General features: G+C 47.8%; 8 protein-coding genes across 8 annotated transcripts; 3 read left to right on the top strand and 5 right to left on the bottom strand.

Moving 5' to 3' along the window:
- Positions 1-40: 40 nt before the first annotated feature.
- Positions 41-1,275, bottom strand: BGW36DRAFT_426956 (ribosomal protein S5 domain 2-type protein; the record flags this gene model as incomplete). Its single annotated transcript, XM_046220341.1, has 2 exons — positions 41-646; positions 700-1,275. The coding sequence occupies 2 exons, from the start codon at positions 1,273-1,275 to the stop codon at positions 41-43; spliced, it is 1,182 nt and encodes a 393-aa protein (XP_046073754.1).
- Positions 1,276-1,842: 567 nt separating this feature from the next.
- BGW36DRAFT_158539 (uncharacterized protein) lies at positions 1,843-2,280 on the bottom strand. Its single transcript, XM_046209564.1, has one exon. The coding sequence runs from the start codon at positions 2,162-2,164 to the stop codon at positions 1,913-1,915; it is 252 nt and encodes an 83-aa protein (XP_046073753.1). The 5' UTR covers positions 2,165-2,280; the 3' UTR covers positions 1,843-1,912.
- A 116-nt stretch (positions 2,281-2,396) lies between these two features.
- Positions 2,397-4,852, bottom strand: BGW36DRAFT_294911 (putative meiosis induction protein kinase; the record flags this gene model as incomplete). Its single annotated transcript, XM_046211130.1, has 3 exons — positions 2,397-3,833; positions 3,888-4,631; positions 4,688-4,852. The coding sequence occupies 3 exons, from the start codon at positions 4,850-4,852 to the stop codon at positions 2,397-2,399; spliced, it is 2,346 nt and encodes a 781-aa protein (XP_046073752.1).
- Positions 4,853-7,016: 2,164 nt separating this feature from the next.
- On the top strand, positions 7,017-7,547 carry BGW36DRAFT_158499 (uncharacterized protein). The gene has a single exon (XM_046209563.1). It carries the CDS (start codon positions 7,063-7,065, stop codon positions 7,435-7,437), a length of 375 nt encoding a protein of 124 aa, XP_046073751.1. The 5' UTR covers positions 7,017-7,062; the 3' UTR covers positions 7,438-7,547.
- A 2,486-nt stretch (positions 7,548-10,033) lies between these two features.
- BGW36DRAFT_377648 (Stc1 domain-containing protein) lies at positions 10,034-12,087 on the top strand. Its single transcript, XM_046216016.1, has 7 exons — positions 10,034-10,424; positions 10,580-10,626; positions 10,683-10,709; positions 10,761-10,998; positions 11,060-11,185; positions 11,240-11,545; positions 11,611-12,087. The coding sequence occupies exons 1-7, from the start codon at positions 10,167-10,169 to the stop codon at positions 11,728-11,730; spliced, it is 1,122 nt and encodes a 373-aa protein (XP_046073750.1). The 5' UTR covers positions 10,034-10,166; the 3' UTR covers positions 11,731-12,087.
- Positions 12,088-12,640: 553 nt separating this feature from the next.
- On the top strand, positions 12,641-14,726 carry BGW36DRAFT_396818 (uncharacterized protein; the record flags this gene model as incomplete). Its single annotated transcript, XM_046218221.1, has 3 exons — positions 12,641-13,375; positions 13,427-13,529; positions 13,576-14,726. 3 exons carry the CDS (start codon positions 12,641-12,643, stop codon positions 14,724-14,726), a joined length of 1,989 nt encoding a protein of 662 aa, XP_046073749.1.
- Positions 14,727-14,924: 198 nt separating this feature from the next.
- BGW36DRAFT_293703 (uncharacterized protein) lies at positions 14,925-15,860 on the bottom strand (the record flags this gene model as incomplete). Its single annotated transcript, XM_046211025.1, has 2 exons — positions 14,925-15,640; positions 15,695-15,860. 2 exons carry the CDS (start codon positions 15,858-15,860, stop codon positions 14,925-14,927), a joined length of 882 nt encoding a protein of 293 aa, XP_046073748.1.
- BGW36DRAFT_158460 (cytidine deaminase-like protein) lies at positions 15,755-17,325 on the bottom strand. The gene is made up of 3 exons (XM_046209562.1): positions 16,207-17,325; positions 15,969-16,092; positions 15,755-15,917 (listed from the first exon to the last, which is right to left on the bottom strand). The coding sequence occupies exons 1-2, from the start codon at positions 17,168-17,170 to the stop codon at positions 16,058-16,060; spliced, it is 999 nt and encodes a 332-aa protein (XP_046073747.1). The 5' UTR covers positions 17,171-17,325; the 3' UTR covers positions 15,755-15,917; positions 15,969-16,057.
- Positions 17,326-17,805: the final 480 nt, after the last annotated feature.

Here is a 17,805-nt window from a genome sequence, read left to right as displayed (position 1 = left end):
AAGCAACTAGTATATGTTGTTTGTAGATTACTATCTCATGCTAGGTAACGTCAACTCTTTCCAATCCTTCCATAACCTCGTCCCCAACACCCCCCCTCTCCAACACCACTTTAATCATGTGGGATATCACACCCCTCGACACGCCACCTCTTCGAGGTTTCCATACCCCGGCGACCTCCTCGTCTGTTCTTTCCGGAATGTCTGTCGTAGCAACACCCATTGTAGCTGCATTTTCAGAATCTGGAATACCGTGTTGAGTCAACCGCGATGGAGGGTCGATGGTGCGGATCGAAAGCAGTTTCAGGTTTGCATTTGTACCGCCTCCGGCCGTCTCGTCAATTTCACGACCAATAGAAACAGCAAGCACGAAATCGGCAACGGCAATTTCTTCTCGTGTCGGATCGAATATCACATTCTTGTCTGCCGATATCACAAGTAGTGTGACGGGCGGACGGGCCTGGTTTCGTAGATTATTATGCTCCCCGCGTGGATAAAGGTATTCAGCGAGATTCCAGTCATCTTCAAAAAAAGGGTCTTCTTCGCCTTGAGATTTTAGTTTTGGTAGTCGTGTCGATAGCAGAGCCAGATGTGTTGTTAGCGATAATAAGGGCAGAGGATAGGATTGTGGTGGTGATAAGAGAAGTATCTAAAAGAAAACATTAGACACTTGGAATTAATAATATGATCAACGGAGCTCACATCAATATACAACCTCCAATGCCATCGACGATTAATCACCAGTCTTCCTTTCAAACCACCAACCAATTTGTTGTTATTCTCCCCATCATTCGCGGTACCAGCTACTGATGCCCCAACAAGCGACTCTCTCATCATTTCCGACAGAAACACAGGTAAAGCATCGTCGTCTCTAAATCCAGGGATCTCGATTGACATCTGCACCCACGAGCTCTGGCCACCAATAACCCCAGCTGTCGATCCTTCCCCAGCACCACTATCTTCACCCCCACCACCATCATATTGTTGCTCTAGCTCTTGTAACTGCCGCAGATCGAGCGCATCCGTAGCTAGCGTTCGTTCAATCTCCGCTTTCACGCCAACAATTGCTTCCGTGCCGTCAGCAAAGCCGATACGCGCGCTGCCATTTGCACCAGGTACGATACTAGTCTCAGCGGTTAGAGGGCGAAATTGGGTGGGAGACCGCCCGTCCGGTCGGATTGGCCCTTCGGGCAGTGAAAGCGAGGTATAGAGATATGAGAGCTCAGCGGGCGATATGAGAGGTGTCTGGGACGCTGAGGTTTGTTGAGGAGGTGCCATGGCAGTTGGGTTTATTGAATGTTGCGGTGATGGTAACACGCCGTACTAGTCATGCAGCGAGGCAAGACTCGCTTTGGCAGCCGTTTCCCAACACGATTTTGTGCCACTGCAATATGTATATTTAATATGAGGTGTCGAATTGAGGCACAAGATTTGCCGTCCCAGAAATCCGCTGGCTTGTGCAGTCGAGAGTGAATACAAGGCCGGTTTTGCGCCGATGAAGTCAAAGCCAGGAAACTTTTAAAGTGGGGCCGGATCTGCTAGTCCTTGTCACCGTCTGGACTGCGTCGAGTTCATGATGCAAACGAACACTATGATTATTATTATTAATATTGAGCCCATTATTGAATGTTACGTATGGAGCCATAGGGTTTCAGGGTATGAATTCTATCACGCAGTCACACTGTACTCAGCTAGGTGGTGCGATAGGCGGTATTGAAATGAAACGATGGAGACTGATAGCAATAGTGAGTGTATTATGTTCAGAGCAGTATTGACTGCCGCATATAATATAATTACAAATTATAAATGACGGAGGGAGTCCTCCTTGCTGCCAGAGCAAATGAGTGACATGACCAATGAATCGGTAGCCCTGCAAATGCTGTGTTTCTCCCACATGGGGGAAGAGGGTGAGATATCAAATGGCCGTACACGAAATGTACAAGGAAAGAGGCAAGATAGGTAATAGCACAACACAAGAAAAAGAAGACGGGAACGTGAAACTGGGGAGAAACGCTATGCCCAGATATTTCTCGCGTCTAGCGCGGACCACGTAATAGAGACTGGCGTTGATGTGATGTGTAAAGCAACACAAACAATAGGGGTATGTGGAAGAGAATAAAATGAAAGAATCGAAATATAAACGGAGGGGAGCGAAAAAATGATACATCTATATGCCACAACATAGGGTATGAAACGGGAAAAGCCCAGGCAATCCATGGGGAATACTCAGATTCACGCGAGCATAAAGGAAAAAATCGCAGAGACCAGACGCCAAGTATCCTCGAACCGTTTACTTTTCGTTTTAGCAACCACCAAAACAAATACAAAGGTGAAATATGGCAAGGAATATCGATAGATGGTGGTGATATATCCGCATGAAATCACTTGACATCAGGGGTCTACCTGTAAACTGTTCCTGAAAGAATGGAATTAGCTACCGAGGCGGCCCACTCTTGCTCGCCATATGGCGGAGTAGGCCATTGACTTGTCGGGGTTTCATCATGCAGCTTGGTCGGGTCTCTTTGTCTGGTGGGTGTAATATTGATCTGGCCAAATGAGACTCCATCACGCTTAGCCGATGGCGAAGGAGTAGGATATGGGTTGAGTGCCCGTGTAGAGTCATTGACCAAGTCAGAGACGTTGCCGTCTTCCTTGTAAATTGATGATGCTGAATCCTCTTCATACCTCTGTGCAAGACGTCTAGCGGCCTTGCTGGCCGAATGGAGAACTTCATCGAGAAGTTCGTCCTCCTCTTCAGGTGTCTCGTAGCGATGAACTGGATACGACGATATTTGCAAACCTCTGCGTGTGCGACTGGAGACAGGCCCATTGACGCCTGGTGTAGGCATTTCGCTTATACCCCGAACAGATGCCTGAGGAACAGATTGTCTTTTCGAAGACACATGGTTGGGTACCGAAGTGAGCTGGGGCGGGAGGTCTTTCGAGTCTGTGGTATATTTAACATTCTGGACAGCTTTTTCCATGTCAGCAAACTCAGCGTTTTTTGCGTCGACTAAGTTGGCGTCCAAAGCAACAGACGAACGGTTGGGCCACGGAGAGCACCCAGCATTAGCCTCTACGTCGTAGTTGGCTGCGGCGGCTTGGTTGCGACCAGATAGTCTTCGAGCACGCTTCCGTAGGTGCGAGAAGAAGCTTTCCTTTTGGGCGGTCGAATGAGCACCATTACCAATTCCATTCAAAGCTCGTTCGGCCTCTTGTCGATGAATGTCGGCGTAATGGTTTCCGTTCGAGTTGACAGATAGCTGGCGTCCAATCTTCTTGGACTTTCCTGTCTCTGCCTGTTGTGTAGCCGATGCTTGATGGTTGTGCGTGACACGCGAGTTCGCTTGGGCGGTGACTGCGTTTGAAAGAGGGGATACAGGTCTGATAGAAGGAAGAATAGGCATAGGTGCGCCGTTGGCCCACGTGGCTCGCTTGGCCGGTCGTCCTTTAGATGCCTGCATCTCGGGTGCCGTATTGCAAGACACAACCGGAGGCCGTGCAGTTTCGGGTTCGACAATGGGAGCTGGGCTGTCGGATCGTACTACTAATGACCTGCGGAACCAAGAAGACTTGCTAGACAAGGCAGGAGACTCGCTGACATCCTTGGCGGCAGGCTTGAAATTCTTATCTGACAGTTTGCGTCCCATGAGTCTCGCAGTAGATGACTTAGGTCTTAATGGGTCAACAGCATCTGCAAAGTACCCGTGATTCAAAGCTTGAGTGGATGTCGGTCGATTACGAGGATCCCACATCAGACACCAAGTCACGAAATTGCTCAATGATTGAGGCCAATGGGGAGGTTGCAAGATTGTTTCCATCGAGTGGGGAGCCATCTACATTTATTAGCCATATATCCAAAGCATCACGGCACGAGGGCGAGAGCATACCTTGGGGAACGTGAATCCGAGCTTTTGTGCTAGTCTGTTACCGTCACGCCATTCTCCGCCACCGACTTTTGCACCACCCTTGGTGTACCAATTTCCGGGGCTGCCCATAATTTCACAAATCCTCCATACCTGATCAACTTCGTTTCCACCAGGAAACAGTGGCTTCAAGGTCGCTATCTCAACAGCCATTGCGCCAACAGCCCAAATGTCGACGGGGGCAGAGTATTCACCGGCGCGGAGAAGTACCTCCGGCGCCCGATACCAACGAGTTGAAACGTACGTGGTATATGCAGACTTTGAATGTGTTTCACGTGCGAGGCCAAAGTCGGCAATCTTAACGGTGTATGTAGGTGGCGTCGAAGGCGGGGTGACTAGATTGGAGTATCGAGTAAAAGCCGAATCGTTGGGTGCCGATGTGGAGACGAGAATGTTTTCTGGCTTGATGTCGCGATGGAAGAAGTGGTGGGCGTGGATATGATCCAAACCTGACAAGATCTGATATAGTATACTCTTCACGTGTTTTCCTTCTAGAAATTTGTGGTCTCGAGCCTTCATTAATTGATACAGGTTACCATCCATGTATTCCATACAGATGTGGAGCTTCTTGCTTAAAGGGTCGAGAAAGATATCAAGGGCTGGAACCAAGTGTGCATGATGAGGAAGCGTTCGCAAGAAGATGACCTCTCGTAACTCAAGGCAAGGAGCAAATGACTCAAAGGTCTTCTTCATTGTCTTGATAGCAACCTACACCATTGTTAGTTCACCCGGTTCTAAAATTCTAGGCAGGGAGTCCGCGTTACCATCGTGCCGCGGCGTGCCACGTTGGATCCAGCAGTCCGTGTTCTGGCGAGAACAACGCTACCAAAAGAACCATCCCCGATTTCCTTCATAACCTCGAAGCGGTCCTCCAAGGCCATTGTGCTCTGTGACGTTCCCCGGAGGGAATATTCATGAGAGATTGCCATGACCGAACTCTTTTCCTCTGCCTGCAGATAGATGAGAGAAAACGAATGACCTAGTACGGGTCAGCGATGCTCGCACAAGCGAGGCTGACACAACGCCTACCACCACTGATTTTCAAACGAGGCCGGTTGTCCTTCGCTCCAGAAATACTCAACAAGACGCGTTGTTCATTCTCTGGGGGCGGTACGATGAACAGGAGTTAGGTAGTTAAGCTTGGTTAGAATAGCAAAGAGACAATGGATGATTTGAGGTACAGAGGGTAATAAGTGGTTCTGAAGACCGAAAGCGAATGACAGGTGAACACAAGGACAAGAAAAGTTATATTAAGGAGAGACTGGTTGATTTCACACCGAAAGTTGATGGAATAAGACAGGGTGGTTGACGGGTTGTACACGTTTCCTGCAAGATGGGGGACAGAGGTGGAGGGAAAGGAGATCTTGGAACGGTGGGCGAAGGTTCCACGGCCGCGGAAACGGATCGTGAGCCAGAGGAGCGCTAGCAAGGTCCAAACTGAATGTGGAAGCCCCTGGATGAATGACAGGGCCTTTAATAGGATATGGACGGGGCTCGTGGAGACTCAAGCGTAACGGCAAGACGACGGCCCTCTTTTTGCTCTCGCACGGATCAAGCGCACAAGAGATGCGCCAGCCTTCCAACAGTATGGGAAGCTCAGCAGGAAGAACACAGTGGCGGGTATCTCGGACGATCCACACAGGATGGGTAGGGGGCGTGGGACTGGACGGCACAGGCAGGGTGCACCTGGATTATTATGGTTGAAGCTTGAGTAGGAAGCCAACGTTGCGGCGGAATTATTGCATTAATAATAGCAAGTGCGCAGCGTGGGGAGAGGCGATTGGGACGACGAGGACGACGACAACGCATGTAAATTATTATGGATGAGCGAGCATTCAGTGCACAGGTGGATGCCGTGAGCCCGTGACCCGTCTGATGTCGAAGACTTTCGAGCAGCGAGCGCGACGAGGGACGAGGGACTAGGCCACGAAAGGTTTCGGCCCTAGCGAGGATGGACGACAGCGGATGGAAAAAAGAGAGTTGGGTTCCACCTTTATGATGAAAAGGAGGCAAGTAGGAATAATTATTAGTGAACTAGCAGTGGATGCTCAATTGACGGTGAACAGCCGAGACGCAGCCGCAGCAACAGCAGCAGGAGAAAAGCACAACTGGCAGCAAGAGACCGATGACTTAACAGCGCAGTGATACGCGATGCATGTCGAATAGATATTCTCGAATCTCCAGAGGTCACTGTTTAGTGTTTACAGCGTTTAGTAACCAACTTGAGTGTGATGTGTAGGAGGGACGGACGGGGCCTCACCACTCGGAAGGAGGCAGTAGCAAGTAACTTACCAAGTAGGCTTACTAGTACCTTGACGGGTGGGAAAGGGAAGAGCTAAGCATGGAAGGAGCTTGGGAAGGAAGGAACGGCAGCAGCCAGAGCTAGGGGGAAGGAGCAGACCCAATTTCGGCGGCCTAACCGCGTTGGGCACAGCGAGCTATGGGCGTCTCCGGCATGTTTAGTGTTTAGTGTTGACGACATGCTTCATGCGTGCTAGATTACTACTAATCCTGAATAGGACTGCTCGTAGCGCAGGGATATGGAGAAGCCCATGATATGATGGTACTCAATAATAGAAACAATAATAATAATAATATTATTATTATTATTATGACTCAATAAGAGTATAATACACGTCGCAATGTGCAAAGAACCAGGCGACCAAGCCCGCCACATTAACATTATCGTTTTCGTTGCATGCCTCCGGTATTAATTATGAGTCGGGTTTATTTCATGGTGACTGCTCACAAGTTACAATAATGGGCACAGAGTTTGCGCTTCGCTCCGCCCCGCGACCCATACCAAGGACGTCGTCAGATTGGTACATAGTCACAGTAACCACTAGTAATAAATTAATAATACATTGCTAAGTGGGCCATCTCCGTTCGCAAGGGGCTGGGTTGCCGTCAGCGGTCAGCCCTCAGGGGCGACCCCATAATACTACGGTAATAATAGTATGTTCTACGAGTAATTTTTTGCGCAATCCTAACCTGCCTAATGCACCGCTGTTAACTGTTAACTTACTCAGTGGTAATTGTTAGTGTTGCCTCCCTAGCCAATATTCCATAGTGTTAATTATCAGTCACAATACGATCTTGTTATTGTTAAATTTAAGACGCGTCGGTCTGGCCTCAGCCAATGGTGTCGTTCCAGCCAATGGCACAAGAGCGTGTCCCGTACGGCGCCCCAGCCGCCGGGACACGACGCCCTTTCCGCGGTACGGGCCCGCCCACCAAGGCGCCTGCAAAATCCGCGTCCGGAATGTATCGTCAGGTACCGTCCCCTCCCCCCACGTCCGACCGGGTACATGCACGTCCCGGCCTTTTCCTCTCGGCTCTCGCAGATGACTTTGCGCGCGTCAGGTTATTAATATTATGTGTCGACATCATCAATCTAGAAATTGCACTGCATGTCTTTCGTTTGCCTGCAGTACGCATAATAATGATGTTCATAACTGATCATGGTTTGCCCATCGCTCCTTGGGAGCTATTCGATCAACATGGACATGACTGAGCAAGTAAATTAGTCAAAAACGAAAAGGGGGCCCAAACAAAGAAAGGCCCCAACGGCAGCAATAATCCGAGGGTATTATTATTGTTGCTGTTGTTGCGTTGTTAGCGTTCAACATTATTACAAGTTAACTACTAATTACCAGCGAGCTACGGCTCTTTCAGCACGATCCGATCCAACCGGCGTCCACAGTAGTGAGTGTACTCCGTATTATTTGGTCTTATGGTTATGATTATGATTACTCCGGACTGTTGCATGCCAAATCCTTCTTTTCGAGTCCTGCACTGGTCGTTGTCCAATCCATCCATCCAGACGTGTGGAGCCCAACGGCCAGTTCGTGGGGGTCAGTATTGGGCGACAGGGTATCTAATAATCTATCATCAGCAGTGATACGCCATCATACTGGTTGTTATTACTATCATCATTAGTAAAGAACTCAATGAAGAGTGATTTCTAGCAATAGATTGCGTACTCCCATGGCTTACTCCAGTCCATGAAGGTCGACAACATCCGTTGAAGTAATTATTATTTGTTCGTCACAATCCCCATGCACGCGTAGCTTCAGCGTCACCCTCGTTTCCAGACAGGAAATTCAATTTCACTGCTAGCTCGGATAGTGCAGATCAGGCAGAAAGAAAATTGCATGCCTATCTGGACTCTTGGAAGAACTACCACTAGTTGGGTAATGACCGACGATGGGGCTTCTCTGGCTGTCTCCCAAACTGATTTCGAAGTTCGAACCATTATTTATTCGCTGCTGGACTGTTGCTAGCCTGAGAAGAGGTTAAGTTGAAATTCGGAGTGCGAGTCAGCGATGCAATTGAACCCCATAAATCCCAATCCTACCGCATGACCTACAGGTCAAACTTTCATACAAATCACTGATCAAAGCTACCGGGAGATCAAACAGCAATCATAGCGATTGTTTGTTCAATCAAAGCTCCGATATAGCTTGGGCCAGCTGCTGCCCAAGCCAGACACTACAGCGTAGTTTACGTTAGGTTTTAACAGTTGCTTTATCAATAATAATAATCATTGACTCCATGGGTACACCTCCCACTGATGTATTATTTACTACTCCGCTCTACACTCAGTAGTTCTACTAACTAGTACATGTATATTATATCTAGTTCGTCGGGGTTCGAAGAGGTCACTAGAAGGCTGGGGTTTCGCTCGTTGTAGTTAATATAGCACAGTACTTATTTTCCATTTACTCCGATGCCAACTAGCTAATAAATAAAAAAAACTGAATAATTATATCCGTCTTTCAAAAGTCCTTTGCGATGTTTGACGATCAGACACTCCTGCTCCATATATGCAACGCTGCAATAATATGCACAATTGTCTCAACTCGAGAGTCAAGACCAGCCTAGAGAATCGATTCTGATGATAAAGCAGCAACGACTCACCAGAATAATGCCACACTCTCGCTAGTAAAAAACCTAAGCAGGTTTCCAGGACGATTTGGGCAGCATCGCAGCAGCAGTCCACAGTTATTTGCTGCCGGAATAGCAAATAACGAGTGTTCCTGGCTAATGCGGCCCCCCATTGGTACAGAGGACAGACGGCGTTTGCTTTGTTTGGCTGCCGTCAGGGTTCAAGCCCCGACGATATTTTGCCAGTCAGAGCGGCAGCCTCTTTTGAAAACTTGTTATTATTAGTAGTAGTATTGAATCATCGATGCCGAGGCTGATGGTGAACTGTTCGGAAATGTGTTTGCAGGGTGGAATATGCTGTTGGGTCAGATGTTTGATGATCTCTTGCTCAGTATCCAGACAATAAATCGCCAAACGACTCAGCATAGGGTATCCCTGGCAAATACTAAGGAGCTCATACTAATCACCGAATACATGGGCAGACCATGTGTCTACCACCAGGTCTTCTCTTGCTTGTCCACATTTTGGGTGATTGTAACAACCTAAGAAGTGTGCGCATTCCGATAATACAAGGGAAATGGTTCCCTAGGCACATCAGACAAGCAGGGCCTTATAGCCAGAAGTACACAATAATTTATCTAGGATAAAGGAATAGCATTAGAATGGGTTCACTATGATGATATCCCTTGGATCATGACTGTAATGATCTAAGGAATGTGTGCATTCTGGGTATATAGAGAAGATGTGTTCTAGAGATACATGAAAGATCTGGGGATCTAATATGTAGCTGAAGGTATATAAAGAGCATCTATCTGTAGTACAGAATGGATCTACTATATTGGAATCCCATAGATCATAACAGTTTTCATCAAATTATATAGTAGCATATTTATAATCCTTAAGAAATATCTAGTAATGCTAAGTCACAATACTTCAACTCATGATTCAACCCCCTGAACAGATGAAAGACAATTTTATATCATATGTATTAAGATTAATAACAATTGTTAAGAGTGCTCTTCTCTTGATATAGTTTTACCACACAACATCAATATTTGAATTGATAAGTCTCCATTTTATTTATGTTCTCTACATACAGTATCTATAACCTAAGAGATAATTAAAAGATCATTTGATACTTATATAATGATATAAATTTGTAGCATAAATATATAATAAGACTGACATATATACTTCAGTATACAATCAAGATGATGTAATCAGCCACCAAAACATATATAAACATTCATTAGTACCAAACAAGGAACTGTTCTGTTTTCAGCCACCGCTTATATATACAGCCCCCTTGAACTGCCAGACAAGACCGCCCATTGATTCTGTGCATGTGATGTGTGTATGTGCATATGCAAACAGCATCTAAAACACCCCACAGCTGCCAACAGCTTCTTTCCTGCTGGCTTTCGCTCTTTCCTTTGCCACCTCATCTCACCTGACCAGACTTCTCATATCAGTCATTATCCTGCTTACTGTCTCACTCCTCAGCTCGTTTGTCATCTCACCTCTCTTCTTGCTTCTTTACATAGCTTATCACCTCGCTCATCGTGGAGCTCTTGCTGCATAACATCACATAGCCCTGAAAGTTCATCATTGATTGTAGGTTTATCCATATAGATCCAACCCAACCATCTTGTCTACACTTTATTCCGTGCCCACAGCCTCTTAAACATGACTATATCCAAGGACAGATCAGACGTCTCTACATGTACTCCGCCAAGGCCGCATTATCCTAGCTGACACTCAAGAATTAGGCTTCATTCATTATGGCTGGGGGGTGGTCGGCTTCCAAGGTCGATAGGTGAGAAAGATGGGAACAGTTCCCTCGACTTATCGAAACTAACTCTGGGGATGAAGGGTGAGAAATGCTATGATTCCGCAGACGTGAGTCAGTCTTCGGAATGTATATGAGCTCGACTAACTTGATGGATATAGGCTTAGATGCTGTGGCTGCAATAAATCTCGTCCTCTTGTTGCATTTTCAAATGCCCAGATTACTCGTCTCAAGGGACAGGTTTCTTCCAAGGGCCGGAGCGCTATCGATACCTATCCTCTTCGATGCCGGCAGTGCACTGGAGGCGAACCGCCTGTTGAGATTACTTGTGTTCGGTGTACTATGCGCAAACCCATCAGCGATTTCTCCAAAAAACAGCGCCGCAATATCGACACTGCCGTATGCCCCACCTTTAAATTTCTGTAGCCATACTGGATTGCTTACCTTACTACTCTTGAAGATGTGCGTCAACTGTGTCTCGGATGGCCTGTTGTCGACCCCCTACGAAAGTAATGAGTTGAGAGATAGGGGTGAGGACCTCTATGCATTCAACTCTCACGAGGATGATGAATCTGTCATAACCGAGGTAGGCCATGATCACCGTCTTTAGCTGACCTTTTTGCTTACTCAATGGAAACAGAGCGTTGCTGGTGGAGTGGCTCTCGGCCAATTCGAGGAAAAGGGTTGCGGTACCGAGGTAGCAAGCCGGTTCTCACGCCCATCACACCCAAGCAGCGATGATGACGAGGATGACTCTGTTAAGGGCGGTTTGTTTGTTGAAGACGTCCGCTCCTTACAAGAGACCTCCTCTACTGTTCATGCGGAAGGCCAAGTTAGTACTGCCATGGGACGCAGGGCTGGCAATGACGAATACGCTTGGCAGTTGAACCAGAAAAAGCCCGGCCAACTGCCAAATACAAAGTCACATAAATGGGCCAAAATAAAGGTATGTTGTGCTCTATGTGCCAATCGTGCCTGTAACCGAACTGACTCTTTGGATTTGAAATCCAGGCTCATGACCCCTTCCGCAGCGCGAAAGAAATGCAAATGCATGAGCGCAGAAGCCCCGAGATGGATGACACTCGTAGTGGGTTTGGTGGTTCCGTTGCTCAGTCTAGCAGCTTTTTCTAGCTGGGTAGCAAGAAGGGGTAGATGTGTTTTGTCTTGCTTTCATGGCGCATCTGACACATGATGGGTGGGTGGATAGCTGTTGTTGTTAGCACGCGTTGCCAAAATGGCAATGAATATCCATAGATTTCCTTCGGACTGCAGGATAATACAGGCTACTACCCCGTAATAGTTGCGCTGGGTTCCAGAGTAGGATCAACCACGATCTACATGGACTATTGAAAACATCTTTCGAGCAGAGCAATAACCGGCAATAAGCGGATGCCAATCATGATGACATCGAACACATCAATTGACTAATCAAAAGCAGCCATAATTATAATAACAATATTGTTGCGGTTGTGGTTGTTCGAATTAATATAAGATAGTAGTCAGGCCGACAGCCACATGGATGATGATGGAGGAGCTAGCGCTAGCGGCTCCAGCGTGACGTCGTCGGCTCTGTCCCTTGTCCCCTCTTCTCTCTGCGTCATGGCTGAACCGTACAAACAACAAATAAAAAACAGCACTCACTCGCTCGCTCTTCTCCGTTGCTAGTCGCTATTAATTATTGGAAAGAGAACACAACGCACCGGGTTGCTACTGGCGCGGAACGGTGCAGCTGGCAGCCAGTCCCAATCGCAAGCCCAGCCGTCGACTCGCCCCTCTTGGTCAGGCGTCAAAAGTCAACGGCAATAATTATAGTAAAACGCTTGGTCGGCATCCGACTTCAACCCACCCACTCCCCAGACCTGTCAGAGATTTACCAACTCACACCGGCCTTCGACGCTCTTTCGGGCCAGTCCCGGCTCTGTACCCGTTTGCGTTCTGCCGTCTTCTCGCTTCCTCTGGCAACCCGCTTCCTCTGGCAACCAAGCGAGTGGCTGCTTCAGCGGTCTTCTTGCGCGGTGAAACCTGAACAGGATAGTACAAAATGGCTTACGACTCCTATCGCGATCCACCAGGTGCTTACGAGCCCGGGGATGGCAATGGCGCTACCAATAGCAGTGCCAATACCAATAGCTTCCCTGATGAAAGACCCTACGTGCCCTCGTCTTATCATCCTCCATACCCCTCGCAGTACATGTCCGATCAGGTCCAGATGCCTCAGCCCCGCATGCCGTCGCCCTCCTTTCAAGGCCCAGCGCCTATCAGTTCTACAGGCGGCCGAATCGACGATGCTGTCGCCTCCGCTGTCAACCAGGCCGATCATACGAACACTTTCTCCCCCGAGCTCATCCAGCAAGTCACCGCAAGCGTGATCCAGCAACTCCACGCATATGGTTTAGGCTCGGCGCAAGGTGGCCAACAGCAGCAGCCACAACAACCACCGCCTCCACCACAGTCTGTACCTTCCGCACTAGATAACACATATTACAAGCCTCCTCCTTCAGCGCAGTACAGTAAGAGCCAGTCTCCGGAGATCCGCGAGCTCAAATCGGCTCATACGGTGCCTCTCGAAGCACGAGATGGCCAACCGCGGCCGAGTCCGGACAAGGCCGACAGCATCAGAGTAGAAGCTCGACCAGAAGCTCGACCAGTCATTTCTGACCGGGCCCCCGCATCGAGTGAATTGACAACACTGGAGAGAATCTGGGGTATACTATTCGAGGATGGCAAACCAACTCCGAGACTTGGCCAATTACTGCGGGGAATCGCTGTTCACTTGGTAAGCTCATTATGATTCAATACACGGCGCATTGCTAAACGTAGTGGACAGATTGAAGACTACGAACCAGGGAATACTCTTGTAGTGATTCCAGAAAAGATGCAAAAGTATTACGCAGATACCAAGGTCTCGACAGACACATACCCTTTTCATGGTTGGTATTTATAACTCCCTTGAAATTACTTTGCTAAGCACTATAGATATCTTTGACGATCAAGCCTCATCCATCTCACGAATTTACCGTGACATCGAAGCCGAGCATCATCTAGTCCAAGGACCGCTCAACCTTAATGCTCGCCCAGACAAACCGGGATTGACTCCGCGTGGCTTTGAACGATGGTTCACCGTAATGATCCTAGCCAACCCAGACAGAGAGTTTGCACGCCTCAAGAAGACCGTTCTAGATATGCCAATCAGCAATCCGGACGACAAAAAGGAAAGGTTCCCAAAAGAGCTTCCTCGACGTTTATTCCCCAAGTCAGCGGACTTGAAACTTCTCGAGAAGCTAGAAGCTTCCATAATTACGCACAGTGAAGTTGACCTTCCTCAGAGTCCTCCTTCTGAGCGTTCGAAATCGCCTATTCGAAGAGTACCCGTAGAGAAATCCCCGTCGCGAGTACCAACTGTAACCGAACGACCTACGCCTCCTCCCCCTGTTCAAGAGCGAGAACCGCAGACTTATTCTTCATCAAGCACAGCGGTAGTTGATGATGACGAAGAGGAAACGATTTCTCCACGTCCAATTGAACGGGAGAGGAAGCCGTACAGCGCTCAACCAGGAGGAGGTAAATTCTACGACGATGGGGCTGATCAGCCCTCTAAAAATGAAACAAGCAAGGGCAAGGATTTCCTTACTTCACCTATCACGGCCACACACCGACAATCCCACACATACGGCCAAGACGCACCACACATGCGCACCGGCAGCCAGTCAACCACGACAACTAGTGGTGGCGGATACAATAGCCACACCCACCATGGGACTATTTCATCCAAGAGTGGCCGCACACGCAGCTCTTCGGTTGGAGTTGGTGGCCCAGGCGATTATCGACATTCGGAGCCGGATCTCAACTCATTTGATTCGGATTACTTGGGCTCTGGGTCAGGTGGTCATTACAGGACAAGTTCTACAGCGGGCGATGGATATGACGACAATCGTCGATATCGAGACTATGACCGAGACGATGCCCGAGATTACGAATTTATCCGCGAGAGAGAACGTGACCGAGAACGTCGGCATCACGACCATTTGAATAGTCGGGCTACCTGGAGCGATGAAGATTACTACCGTGGACTATTGGGTGGACAGGGTAGTGGCCCTGTGGGTGGTCATGACTACAAGTATCGCTAGTTTCCCCGGGAGCTGTAATAATTTTGTATATCTTCTACTTATCTTAACATATGGTTTGACGTGTGATGGAAAAGGCATTGAGCTCGGAGTTTGATCTTTCTTTCTGAGATACCTTGCAGTCTTTAGTTTGGATCGCTATCTCATGTAATATAGTCTGATAGCACTTATTTTATTCTTCTGTCTCACGCATCTTTGCGACTAATTCTCAGGTATTGAGCCTTCATTGCCTTTTCTTTGTGCCCACCATTGCTCGAACCTTTTATTGCTTTCTCTAATCCACGCGGCCTCTTTTTCTCGCAGCCGTTCCTCCTTCTCCCACCGCTCTATAATCCGTTTATAGTCTTTTTTCTCTCTTTCCTCCACTATTCTCTGTCTCCCCACTATTATCCTTCTTTCTTTTGCTACCTTCATTTCCTCTTCATGAGCTCGTGTTCGAAGCGCTTCAATCATCTCACTTGTCAGCACCCATGGCGCAGAAAGCACATCAACAAGAAAGCGAGACCGCTCATCCCAGAATTTTACTTCGGCATTCGTATCTGGTAGAACCCAGAACCGCTCGAGAACAATCTGCATGCATTTTCGAAATGTCGATAGCGTGCCCTTTATTTTTACAACTGCCCCAATCTGCATCTGTGTTATGTCCAGGGAGGTTCGAGTGGTGGAAGTCACATGAACGATATTTTCAACATTTAGACTGCCATTTTCACCATTGTATTCATTGATATCATGTTTAATATCTCTCGCGATGCGAGAACTCTCGGCTGTCGCCTTGAGAATAACTACCTCGATATTCTCGCCGCTGCTATCGTCGACGACTAAGACAGTTCGTCGCTCGTACTCTTCGCGTGTCACGACGATGCCCGCCACGGAAACGAATTGTATAGGATGGTTTTGGTAGAAAAATATATTTTGGCCTGAACACAGTCATCTCAGCTTGAATACCGCCGGTGAAGAGTGATTGCTATTACCCTCAAATCCTTTCTTTATGCGTAATCGATGGATTTCGGCTATACCCATTTTCACCCAGGTGAAATGCGTGGGTGAGGCCTGAAAACAGAACGCGGGATAGAAGGGTATGTTCGCATTCTCATTGACAGTGTTGGTGTTGCTTGCGGCAGAGGCATTTTCGGCCATGTGGTCATTTTTCTTTTGACAAAATTGCCGTTGTTCGACTGATATTAAGACAGTACGCTTGAGCTAAGTTAGCTTGGTGGTTGCTCATTGTATCGCAATATGCCTGACTTTGATGGAATCAACGTGCTTGACTATGCGATTGTCCGATTCCTCGGATCGTGAAAGCGGTCATGGTCACGTGACATGCGATATATATACTATTGTGTAAACACTGTTGTATAATAGTACAGCTCTTTGTAAACATTAATAACCATTTTTACCTTTTTGCTTAGCCGCAATTTATAGGATCATTGCATTGTGAGTACGCCGACAAAGGTGATTTTCTAGTATAAAAGAGTCGGCCTACCAGTATCCATCATCCTCTTCTTCGGATTCCTTGGCTGTTTTTCCCTCTCTTCCTGTGAGATATCGTCTATATTCTTGTCCCTCTCGTCTACCTCCTGTCGCTTTTGCTGTTGCTCGTGCCCGGCTGTCGCAACGGCGAGGATCTCATTTTCCAGGCCCGGCACAAACTCCCATTGTATACCGGCCGCCGTCAACATTTTACAACCCTGCGACTCACCCACAAATGTGCCTGGCTCTTTGACCCCGAAATAAACCTTGTCTATCCCATTTCCTCCATTGTTATTCTTCTGGATATTATTGTTGTTGTTCTGTCTTGTTTGGATAATCCGTTGCACGCATGGCGTATTCCCACTTAACCTCACCCCGCACGGTTCCATAGTCACGTATAATATGATTTTCCTGCCCTCGCGCTCATTCTCTGGGGGGAATGCATCTGCTACTTGTTCTTCGAAGACATTGTGTGCGGCGGCGTAGTTCCTCAAACAGCTTTGTTCGGCATGCGTGTTACCTGGAAGTTCGAGTGTGTATCCCGTAGATAGTAGCTTGTCGTTGGTCGTCGCATCTGGTGTGTCATGACGAAGGACGAGGAGAGCACCGACACGAAAATTTGTAGGGCGTGGAGGGGATTTCTCGGCGAGCGCGAGGCATTTGCGCAGGTATTTGAGGTGGGATGATTCTGAGGAGGTGGAGGAAGGGTCGTAGGACGGCGACGGCTGCGCAGCGAAGGTTGTCATGCTGGCGAGGGCTTGCTGGCTGGGTAATGGAACACTACCGATATGAGAGAAGGCTGGAATCTGGAGGTGGTTAAAAGTCGAGTGTGGAAGTGCGAGAGGCAGATGGTAGTTACTGGCAGTAACCGTGGCGGTGGTATCAACGATGACATAACTTGTCACCGCCACCTGCTGTTTTGGGAAGTTACTACCCTTCTCGGGTTTACAGGGGCTCGTCCTGACTTGCCCCAGCATCAATTGATGATATAGTGCAGGCAATCCCTGGCTGTTTCACTGCTACTTCTCGTCAATACATGTAATGTATACATTCCGTGGACTTTCAGTACGCAAGTTCGTCCATCGGGGCGGAAACCCGCGATCCTGGCGTATAACAAGGCTATTAGCACCGCCTAGAAGGACTATTTTTATATTATTTATCGTTTATCAATAGGAGATTGATCCATTCATGCTCTAAACATTTGAACATTTGAACCAACTGAGCTAACCGACTACATACATGTTATATATGTAGCGGCGTAAATGGTGATATATACTTATCGAAACTCGCGGAACCGCCTACATCCTCCTTTGGATAGACAGAAAGTAGGCCCTTACCTCTCTCCACGCCTCCTGAAATTTATTTTCCAATTACCGAGTTCGCAATTATTGAACATTTGAACATAACTTGTTGGGCCAAAGCAGCTGTCGATTACGTAACACTAGATACTCGGCCCGTCGTTTTTCCAGCAGGTAATTAATTTTTGGAGCAAGTTGTCATGCGACGCCGCCGGTGCAAGCTCCCCCAACAGCATTTTTGTCATATCACCTGGGCTTTTTTCTTTTACTTTGCGAAAGAGCAAATCCAAGATCTGCTCTAATACCCATTACTA

This window comes from Talaromyces proteolyticus (assembly GCF_021365285.1).
Source record: "Talaromyces proteolyticus strain PMI_201 chromosome Unknown BGW36scaffold_5, whole genome shotgun sequence".
NCBI lineage: Eukaryota > Fungi > Ascomycota > Eurotiomycetes > Eurotiales > Trichocomaceae > Talaromyces > Talaromyces proteolyticus.
The sequence above is the reverse complement of the archived record's forward strand: the minus strand, read 5'-3'. Positions and strand labels throughout refer to the sequence as shown.

Coding starts and splice junctions, on each gene's coding strand:
- BGW36DRAFT_158539 (XM_046209564.1), bottom strand. CDS start 2,164: ATGTATCATTTTTTCGCTCCCCTCCGTTTATATTTCGATTCTTTCATT.
- BGW36DRAFT_158499 (XM_046209563.1), top strand. CDS start 7,063: ATGGTGTCGTTCCAGCCAATGGCACAAGAGCGTGTCCCGTACGGCGCC.
- BGW36DRAFT_377648 (XM_046216016.1), top strand. CDS start 10,167: ATGTGCATATGCAAACAGCATCTAAAACACCCCACAGCTGCCAACAGC. Junction 10,710..10,760: donor AATGCTATGATTCCGCAGAC/GTGAGTCAGTCT, acceptor TGATGGATATAG/GCTTAGATGCTGTGGCTGCA. Junction 11,546..11,610: donor ATAAATGGGCCAAAATAAAG/GTATGTTGTGCT, acceptor TTTGAAATCCAG/GCTCATGACCCCTTCCGCAG.
- BGW36DRAFT_158460 (XM_046209562.1), bottom strand. CDS start 17,170: ATGCTGGGGCAAGTCAGGACGAGCCCCTGTAAACCCGAGAAGGGTAGT. Junction 16,093..16,206: donor GAAGAGGATGATGGATACTG/GTAGGCCGACTC, acceptor ATGTTTACAAAG/AGCTGTACTATTATACAACA.